Raw genomic sequence first — 10,454 nt, 5'->3', positions numbered from 1 at the left:
AACCTTGAACATGTAAGCCGTCACGTAAAGTTTACATGAAGAGTAATGGAGGGCACCAAATAAAAAATAAAATATGTTTACCTTAAAAAAAAGGGCGACATGGATTAACAAACTTTCCCAGGAATTGTTTACATTAAATATTGTGATGTGAGATGAATGCACACATTGAGCTTGTTCTATATTTAGATATTTATCAACATTTATATTGAGGAAAAGATTCAACCATTAAGAAACTAATAACATTTAGTTGCTTTATAATAGAGGGGAGTTGATATAGCTTCTTTTTTTTTTTTTAAGCTTCATTCAAAGAATATATAAAATTGACAAAATAAATACAATTAAAAACCCATAACTATTTATTTTACAAAATAGTCACATGACAAAAAAAACTCTCAATCATCTCATCTTCCATTTGTTCACTTGTCACACATAAACCAAAAAAATAATGCATGTCCTTCATAAAATATTTATTCCTTGCTCATTTTACACTGTTTGGCCAACTTGAGCTCAGGGCCTGTTGTTTGATTCGTCAGCTTTATCCTTTTATGGCCTAAAATAAGACCAAAAATGGCAAAAAATATAATTTAACTAGTGTATTCAATATGCAAAAATGTATGAAGTTTAACCACTTTTTCATTTCTTCCCAACACTGGTAAAAATACTGGGTATATATGTAATCAAGGATGAGGTGTAAAGGTGCGTTGATTGCTATAATGTGCCAGTAAGACCAAAAAAGACTTCTTGTGTTACTGTGTCAACAAGGTCCTTTTTATGTCTCTCTGCTGGCCTGGCTGCTGCTCTGGTTCAGAAAGAAATGTCAAGGTTTGAACACAGCATGCATAGCTGTGTGTTTTTGACTGGTCATTTCAGTCCGTGCACTTAACTGTATGAATAATTGTAGTTACCTGATTATTGAATATGGGAAAATCTTAAGATGTCTTTTTGAGGGGGAAAGAAGTTTATATATTCGGGTCAAAAGGTCATTAATACAGAAGCATTACATGTTTTGACATGTTCATTAGTTAGATGATAGTGCAGTTTTACAGTAATGGCGGAACAGGGGGAGGGGTTTCTGTGTGCTTTATAGATAGCAGCACTGTGTCTGCATCCAGATATCTATTTAAAGACAACTCCAGTGAGCTGCCTGCAATATTTACCCCCATTCTCACTGTGGTCACATTGATTGTTTTGTTTGTCTAGTACTGCGCTGTATCTAATTACTCAGTTTGATATATCCAGACAAACTGGATATAGTGTGTCTGCCAGTGGAAGAGGAGTACATTTAAAAATAACTAACAGTTGTATCATCATGGTGGTTGGATTTTCCTCGAAACAGAAATAATTTACGATGAGAAGTTTCAAACCAAGCACAAATGGTTGTGTGAATTATAGGCTATGATTTATCGGCTTTTTGAATGGGAGCTATCCATTTATAATACCCAGCAGTCTTGTTTATGCACAACCATATACATCTCTAGCACAAAATAAAACCAGCAATCTTTAAAGAACTGTTGTGTCTGTTATGACTTGTTAAATTCAGAGAAGGCTATATGTTTCTTTGTTTTACATAAAATTATGTGCAAAATATATGTATGTGCTTTTTTCCCCAGAACACACTCCTCAGTAACCAGCCTATCAGCTTCAGCTCATATGAAGGCATGATAAGGCCAGTGGGAGTAAACTAACCTGCCATGTTCAGATAGAGGATGTTACAAAGTGATCACGAATGCTTTAAATGAGACAACGCGTTGAGGAATAATGCTTGAGCGTGCTGTCTTTATTAGAGAAGGTTTATCATGTCAGTACATTTTTGCCTTGCACTCTGGAGTGCCTGATGGAGATGGTTTCTATAAGTCGTGCACAGTACGGACAAGCCTGGATCACAATTTGGGTAAAGTGTTATGGTTCTCCATCCTCAGGTTGAAATGACCTCTCAACATCTGAATGGGAAAGCAAGTCGACTTCAAACTCTGATCAACCTTGGGTCACTGGTAAGCTTGACTGCATTTTCAGAGATCACCTTCCCATAATGTAATTATATATGGTGACAAAAAGCACATGTTTATTGGTGTTGTACCTGCAGGTGCTGTGAGCAGAAAGGTAAATGCTAAGCATGCCTTGCTTTGCTTCCCATGCATTTCACTTCTCTAGCTAAACTTTGACGTATACAAGTACAAAACAAGCTAATACGAGACATGCCAAATGGGAACACTTACAGTACCAATGTTTTGCAGCTTTTAGATAAAACTTGGCCCAGCTAAAGAGTAGTTATATTCTAATTACATATTATTATACCTCAATCAATACTTTGAAATAAAGGCCTGCTGATGAACCAAACTAATAGTTCTGATCATATGTAAGTATAGTTTAGCCTTCTCTCTTTTAAGGAGTTATTATTTAACATAAGACTGCTGTAGTCTGCAAAAGTTGTTTAACCAGGAAGTCGCATTTTCCAGCAAGACAACTCACCAAATGTAAAAAATACAATATTAAATAGGGATACATTTACAAACAGAAAAATTAATGCCCCGCAATGTTCAGAGTTTGTTGCAAAACTGATGTTCACTCATGGTGCCCATGCGTCTTGAATGGGAACAATTGTGAAAGAATGATGTACAAAGATGAAACAATGTATTATTTAGTGTACTTTATATAATTGAAATCTATTTTCCAGATATTATGCTTTTTTAATTTATTAAAAAGAAGATAAGTGTGAGGAAAGATTATCATTACCACTGTGGTTCAATGTTTGAAAACAATCAAATTAGGAAATTTGTGAAGGGGGTGACGGATAAGAGGGGCTGAAAACTTTTAATAGCCTATGTGTGTGTGTGTGTGTGTGTGTGTGTGTGTGTGTGTGTGTGTGTGTGTGTGTGTGTGTGTGTGTGTGTGTGTGTGTGTGTGTGTGTGTGTGTGTGTGTGTGTGTCTAAATGTGTAACTATGTGTGTCTCAATGTCTGCCAAGCGGATAATTAAGGTGGGCACTCTTGCAACTGGTATTACTTTCCATAGCGACAGTCTGAGTTAGAGGTGAGAGGCTCCTTGTACTCACACAGATTTACACTGAAGGCCTCTTTCCCTCAGTGGGTTTCAGGTCCAGGACTATGGCACCAACCATCGACCCCAGCAAGATGGGAGAAGGTCGGGCGATTGCCGTGCTTACCTCAGGAGGTGATGCCCAGGGTAAGTGAAGGCTGTCCAGGGTGGCATGTTAGTGTGGAGTGCTAAGAGCATGTGTGCTGTGTGTTTGCCTCAGCAGGTGGGAAGTCCCTAGTATCTCAACAGCAGGGTTTTGAGACAAATAGAGAAACATTGTTCCCATAAAGTGATCAAGAAACCCTGAAATATAGAAAAGTCATTTGTTGTTTTTGGTAATACCTGTAGCCTAAAAATATCTGTATAATGTGGGTTTAAGTGTTCTTAAGACCTTAAGGTGCAGCCCTTTTATAGAAATAAAAGTTTGACCTAAAGTCTAGATGATTTTAAGTATCATATTCAATCATAATTGCGTTCACTTTCATATCAAATTTGACAACCAACGTGTATTTTTACTAGTGATTACATTACTTTAATGATATTCCTATTGCCGCAGAGTTACCTTGACCTTCTATCTCATTGAGCTAACTCATGAAAAAGGGCAGCATGAATTTCTTCAACTGGAGCGTCGAGGAACCCTGAGTCAGACAGCCTCTCCCCTGACCTTTAACTTGATGAGGAACATTTCCACTGTGACCTTTGGGTAGTGGGTTAGTGACCCCACACAACCCCAGAGTTTGAGGGTGTGAGACAGTGAGCAGTCCATTTGTCTGTTTTTCTGTCTATGATCTTGATAAGACTTTATGGTATTGGTAGAGTTTAATAACCCTTTTTTCCTCTCCAATATCGTCATTACAACTTTACGTTTTTAGTCATCCTGATCAGGTCAAAGTTTTGTAATCTCTTTCTTCTTCCTCTCTCTCTTCAACACTGTATCTGTTATGAAGGCTAATTTTAGAGCTATGACCTTTCTGTCATGTGTTTATAAAGTAGGGAGGTGAAGTGAGACGGGCTTCCTTCACTTTTCTTTCTCTCCTCTACTCCTCTAAACTGTAAATGGAGATTCTTTTGCTACCAGGGAAGTTAATCTACCCACATCTTGTCCTTTAAGCAACCCCCTGCGTGTCAAGGCTGCCGGCCTACTTATCTTTCTGGGATTGCATAACCACTATCACTGATAATTTAACCAACAATGCAAAACATTTAAAATGTTACTATACTTCTGTTTTATAATGGTACGTTTTACCACCATTTCCCCTTGATACCCTTCAATCATACTTTTCACCTGTATGAACCTAATGTGCTTTAATCACAATGTGTTCAAACACTATGCCTACAGGTATGAATGCAGCAGTGAGGGCCACAGTTCGAGTGGGAATTTACACTGGAGCCAAGGTGTATTTTGTCCATGAGGTAAAAACCTGTAAAACTGTGTTGTTATTCTTTTATTTAAAGAATCAATGTCCAAACAAATACGAAAACATTGTTAAAAATGCCTTTCATCATGTTCACAGCTGCAGGTGCTAGCTTTCATGTGCTGTCTGTTCACCAATTTAAAACCACAAAATGTAACCAACATATTCTTACAACTGAATATATGATACTGAAGATAAAGCAAATGTCTGCCAATTTTTGCATGAGAAATGGCAATAAATATTGAGTGAGATTTGCTTTTAATACTCTACCTTCTTACAGCATCATACCATGGCCTATCACACAAAAACAATCTTACCAATAAATAAGCAGCAAATCCCATTAAGGTTGACAAACACTGTTGGACTGAAACAGATGTACATGATAGAGTAGAAATATCTCTGTGTCATTAAGACTGAAGCTTCTTCGCAGCAATGACCCCTGTTACCAAACTTGATATTTTGTTTTGTTGACAGGGTTACCAAGGTCTGGTGGATGGAGGAGACAATATACGCCCGGCTACTTGGGAGAGTGTTTCGATGATGCTTCAGCTGGTGAGACATGCATGAGGATGCAAAAGCAGATTCATCTGCAAGTTCCTTATCCCACTTCTGTTTTTAACTTGTGATAAGTAAGTGGGTTTGATGACCTTTAACCTTTACGATGTCGCTCTGTAGGTCAAATGTTCCTTTAAATGCCACATGTCATTAAATACCTGAGAACTTAATAGACGTGATACATGAATCCTAGGTTTCGGATAACGCTAGACCTTTTTCTCTTGCAGGGTGGGACTGTAATTGGAAGTGCCCGCTGTCAGGATTTCCGTACCAAGGAGGGACGCACCAAGGCCGCCTGTAACTTGGTCAAGCTGGGCATTACAAACCTGTGTGTGATCGGAGGGGATGGCAGTCTGACGGGTGCCAACCAGTTCAGAACAGAGTGGAGGGAGCTGCTGGCAATCCTGCTCAAAGCTGGTTAGAGCCTTTTACCACACAATTCACTGTTCTCAGCAACACAACCCCATATCAAAGGTCTAGTTTCACGTAACTGCCTTACTGATGTTAGCATACAAGTTTATGTTGTTTTGGACATGTTAGTTATTTCAATAAATGGTATCTGAGAGTGTTGTCACCTGTGGTCCTAGGTAAGATCACAGCAGCTGAGGCCAAGGCCTCCTCCCATCTTAACATTGTTGGCATGGTGGGCTCTATTGACAACGACTTCTGTGGCACCGACATGACCATTGGCACCGACTCTGCCCTTCATCGCATCATAGAGATAGTGGATGCCATCACAACCACAGCACAGAGGTATGCACGTAATCAGGGTGGGACATTAATTGTTTTTCTCACCTGCCACTGCCGCAGTTCACTGAACATTTCTACCTTTCACTGCCACTCTTTGAATCTATTTACACTTTAGCAATCTAAACCCTCTGTCAGTGGTACCAGACAGTAGCCATTTAGAATATATCATATACAGTATCCTTAAGTCTGAATTACTTAGGGGCTCACTTCCTACCCTGCATGTAACCATTCATATATTTATTTGATGGAAAGACTTGCCATGCAATTTTAAAAGTCTTGATTTTAGATGTGTTCTTGTGCATTGCAGTCACCAGAGAACCTTCATCCTGGAGGTAATGGGCAGGCACTGTGGGTGAGTACAGTCTCTGAGGTGAGCAGGAGTGGTTGTTATGTTGTTGATAACAATTGATACAGTAGCTTAACTGCTGGTTACACTCTTCCTTTTTGACAAAAGTCAAATTTATAATATGGAACATGATCTTTGGATACTTAGTTTTCAGTTTAACACAAAACATTTGAACACTAGTGTATGACTCTTCACCTACAGGTACCTGGCTTTGGTGACAGCCCTGGCCTGTGGCGCTGACTGGGTGTTCATCCCGGAAATGCCCCCAGATGATGGATGGGAGGAGCATCTGTGCAGAAGACTGACAGATGTAAACATTTTTATTCAATGATGAGCTATAATAATAGTTTGTTTGTGATGTTGAAGACTCTCTTTATCCTTTTCAGCAAAGAGGCCGTGGCTCCCGTTTGAATATTATCATTGTTGCAGAGGGAGCGATGGACCGCAGTGGTGAAGCCATTACATGTGAGGACGTCAAAAAGGTCAGGCATGACTCCATAATACCAGCACACATACATAGTAGCTCTTCATATGAGAAACACAATGATAATCTGTCTGTACAGCTGGTATCAAGCAAACTGGGCTTTGACACACGCACCACCATCTTAGGCCATGTGCAGAGAGGAGGAACGCCTTCGGCCTTTGACAGAATCCTGGTAATATGTCACCTGCAACCCTTTTACATATTCAACAATTCATCTTTTTTTCTTGTAAACAATGTGAATAAACACAAACGACATGCTCCTCTAATTGTCTGCTTTTGATGATTCAGGCCAGCAGGATGGGTGTGGAGTCTGTGATGGCTCTGCTGGAGGCAACACCAGAAACTCCTGCATGTGTGGTCAGTTTGTCTGGAAACATGGCTGTCAGGCTGCCTCTTATGGAGTGTGTTCAAGTGGTGAGTCGTAACTGGCCCATTCGCAAAACAAATGATTATTTTACAGTTTATACTGAACTAAGAAGTGACTTGCATGAGCAAGAAGTTTTGGCTTTTTTTCAGCTAATTCAATTCTATGTCCTTTCATCAGACTAAAGATGTCACCACAGCCATGGCTGAAGGGAGGTTTGACGATGCGGTGAAGCTCAGGGGAAAGTGAGGCTTGCTCTCTTGCATGATCTATTTAAAATGATTATGTATTGTGTTGAGATGTAAATGCAAATACATTTCTGTGTAATAGGAGCTTTGAGAACAATTGGAACACCTACAAAATGCTGGCTCATGTGCACATCCCGGAAAAAAAGGTGAGAAAATGAACCATCTTTTTGTGCATTTACTGTCTCACTGTGGGAATTGTATTCTGACAAATGTCTCTGTGAACCCGTGCCAGAGTAATATCAACATTGCCATATTGAACGTGGGAGCTCCGTGTGCTGGGATGAATGCTGCCGTTCGTTCAACAGTCAGGGCCGGACTCCTGCAGGGCCACCGGATGCTGGCTGTCCATGACAGCTTCGATGGCCTGGCACATGGATTGGTAAATTACACTCACATAAAACAACTTTTTTTTTTCTTTCAGATCATGATAGAACATGCATTCTTTCCCTGTACAGATTGAGCCTATTGATTGGTCTGGAGTTGCAGGATGGACTGGAAAAGGGGGCTCCAACCTGGGCACAAAAAGGTGAGATATTGCAACAAGCCACTGTTGATTGGTTCAGTGCATGTTTCTGTCTTATTAAATAAATGTGTAACTTACCATCAAGCATCCTGTGTTTCCCCCCCCCCCTTTTATAAAGGGCACTGCCACAAGATTTCATGGATGAGATCAGTCTGAGCATCGCTAAGTTCAACATTCATGCTCTAGTCATTATTGGCGGCTTTGAGGTAAGCAGTGGAAAAAAAGAGTCACCACCCCATTGCTTAACCACAGCATATCAATTATATTTGACTGATTTCCTCCTTCCTTTCTGTCTTCAGGCTTTTGTTGGGGGTCTGCAGATTGTGCAGGCTAGAGAGAAGTTTGAGGAACTATGTATTCCTATTGTCGTAGTTCCCGCAACTGTCTCCAACAATGTTCCTGGATCTGACTTCAGTATTGGCACTGACACTGCACTTAATACTATAACCATGGTAAAACTCTAAGAGAGCACAAAACAAACACAGACCAATCAAAAAACTATATCTAAACCGCCTCACTTTTTCAGACATGTGACAGGATCAAACAATCTGCTGCGGGCACCAAGAGAAGAGTGTTCATTGTTGAGACTATGGGAGGACACTGCGGCTACCTGGCAACAATGGCTGGCTTGGCATCCGGAGCTGATTTTGCTTACATTTACGAGGAGAATTTCAACATTCATGATCTAGAGGTCTGTCCTTGTAAATGTGTCAAAGAGAGGATGCTTAGGGATCACATACATTAGAGTTCTGATGGTTGATTTTTGCGTAGATGAATGTGGAACATCTGGTGGAGAAGATGAAGACCACAGTGAAGAGAGGACTGATCCTGAGGTGTGTTACCCAACTCCAGTTATTAGCCAAGCAAATGAGTGTAATTAGTGGTTATCGCTATCAGTGTCTTGTGTCAGATATTCAAAACTGCATCTAATATGGTGAGAAGGGGAAGGGGAAATTTTAAAACAACATATAACAGATAATGCCCAACTAATCGTATCATAACATTTGAACTTCATCTGTGGCTTAATTTTTCACACAATATTTAACATCTGTTTCAGAAATGAGAGATGCAATGCTAATTACACCACAGACTTTATCTTCAACCTGTATTCAGAGGAGGGAAAGGGTGTGTTTGACTGCAGGAAGAATGTACTTGGGCACATGCAGCAGGTGAGCCAATAGATGCAGGTGTTCTGTTATTGTTGGCAGACTCATTTTATTTACCACCAGCTTTTATTTCACAGACATAAGGAAAACTTTTGTTTGTTTTAAGGGTGGAACTCCAAGCCCCTTCGACAGGAATTTTGCCACCAAAATGGGGATCAAGGCAGTGCTATGGTTGACTGACAAGCTAAAGGAATGTTATAGACATGGTAAGGACATGTTTTGTACAGTTGTGGTGTGATTAATTATGTGCTCTCTGTTTATTAAGCATACTTTATTTGTATCCTAAAATCTCCAGGTCGTATCTTTGCCAACTCTTCGGATTCAGCCTGTGTGCTTGGCATGAAGAAGAGGTCTTTGGTCTTCCAGCCGCTGTCAGACCTTAAAGATCTCACTGACTTTGAGTAAGACTATTGTTACTTTATCTGTTCTGCATTATTTTATATTTACTGACGTTGCACAGTTGTATTAAGTGAACCAAAAACCTGAGTGAAAGTAAAATAAAGTCATCATTAAAAATAACTTTGAAAACCGAGTTACAAAGTCCTTTACAAAGACATAAAGTGCAAGAGAAGTTAACAGATCAAATCAAATTGTGTTGATAGGTTAAAGCAACAAGTGATGTGTAATTTACCAATGAATAAACAAGAAGTATGACCAACTAAGAGAAAGCAATTCTGGTAAGAATAGGAAGCTTAAGCCCCCTCGTGGTGACTTAATTGTTGAGTCGTTCTGACACCTAGTGGTCAGCAATCATGTAATTCACATTAAATAGAAATATCTTGTGTATTATTTGACTTCATATAGGCTTCAAGAGGATTCTTTTCATTTTCGCTTTGCACTAACAAATGTTCTCCTCCACAGACACCGTATTCCAAAGATACAGTGGTGGCTTAAACTGAGGCCAATCCTGAAAATCCTGGCCAAGTACAACACCAATCTGGACACGACTGAAAAGGCTGAGATAGAACATGTCATCAAGAAGACAGCTGTAGTTCCTTAGTTGCCTACGTTTGTCTATGGGTCTTCTATTAAAAGCACCTTGTGAACTCTGACTCTATAAAAAAGTACAATATAAATAAAGATCACAAGTATATCCAAACACAGCAAGTCTCACAGGTGATTGTTTTGTACAGAAACAAATAACGCTGTATTTGTGTAGTCTGATTTATAGCTTTCCTTTTTTTCTTTGCAAGTGTTTTATTCTGTATTTTGCATCTCAACTGTCCTTTCGGTCCCTCTATTTCATTCAAATCTCAATTAAGTCACATCTAATTCTATATTTCCAAATTCCATTTCTTGTCATATATTATAATCCAATTGTTTGCTTACCTTTTAATCCAAAGACATATTAAATATGACTTATTAAAACTATTACGTTTAAAAGAAAGGATTAGATTACCTTAAATATGGTATGTTATAAGTCATGATGGTTTGCACTTACACAACTTTGTACACTTATCCCTTTGGCCCTCTAAAGATCAATCTGTCAGAAGACAGTAAGAAAATATTTGTGATCCTACAGCTCCTCACACTTGATGATGGGAAGTTTGAACGGTTGCATTGGGCC

The 10,454-nt window shown here is 39.4% G+C and overlaps 1 protein-coding gene across 2 annotated transcripts; it reads left to right on the top strand.

The window, feature by feature from the left end:
• Nucleotides 1-1,948: 1,948 nt before the first annotated feature.
• Nucleotides 1,949-9,990, top strand: pfkmb (phosphofructokinase, muscle b). Of its 2 annotated transcripts, XM_063911772.1 has the most exons (23): nucleotides 1,949-1,991; nucleotides 3,085-3,183; nucleotides 4,376-4,449; nucleotides 4,926-5,003; nucleotides 5,234-5,423; nucleotides 5,594-5,759; nucleotides 6,064-6,108; nucleotides 6,304-6,412; nucleotides 6,489-6,584; nucleotides 6,666-6,758; nucleotides 6,875-7,000; nucleotides 7,131-7,195; nucleotides 7,281-7,344; nucleotides 7,431-7,577; nucleotides 7,654-7,724; nucleotides 7,840-7,927; nucleotides 8,021-8,173; nucleotides 8,248-8,412; nucleotides 8,493-8,554; nucleotides 8,779-8,890; nucleotides 8,994-9,093; nucleotides 9,183-9,288; nucleotides 9,749-9,990. In XM_063911772.1, exons 2-23 carry the CDS (start codon nucleotides 3,105-3,107, stop codon nucleotides 9,885-9,887), a joined length of 2,328 nt encoding a protein of 775 aa, XP_063767842.1. In that variant the 5' UTR covers nucleotides 1,949-1,991; nucleotides 3,085-3,104; the 3' UTR covers nucleotides 9,888-9,990. The 2 variants fall into 2 exon arrangements, with proteins under 2 accessions (XP_063767842.1, XP_063767841.1); XM_063911771.1 differs by lacking the exon at nucleotides 1,949-1,991 and having other exon boundaries at nucleotides 2,967-3,183; nucleotides 6,489-6,758.
• Nucleotides 9,991-10,454: the final 464 nt, after the last annotated feature.

This window comes from Eleginops maclovinus, chromosome 20 (genome assembly GCF_036324505.1).
Source record: "Eleginops maclovinus isolate JMC-PN-2008 ecotype Puerto Natales chromosome 20, JC_Emac_rtc_rv5, whole genome shotgun sequence".
NCBI classification, from domain to species: Eukaryota; Metazoa; Chordata; class Actinopteri; order Perciformes; family Eleginopidae; genus Eleginops; species Eleginops maclovinus.
The sequence above is the reverse complement of the archived record's forward strand: the minus strand, read 5'-3'. Positions and strand labels throughout refer to the sequence as shown.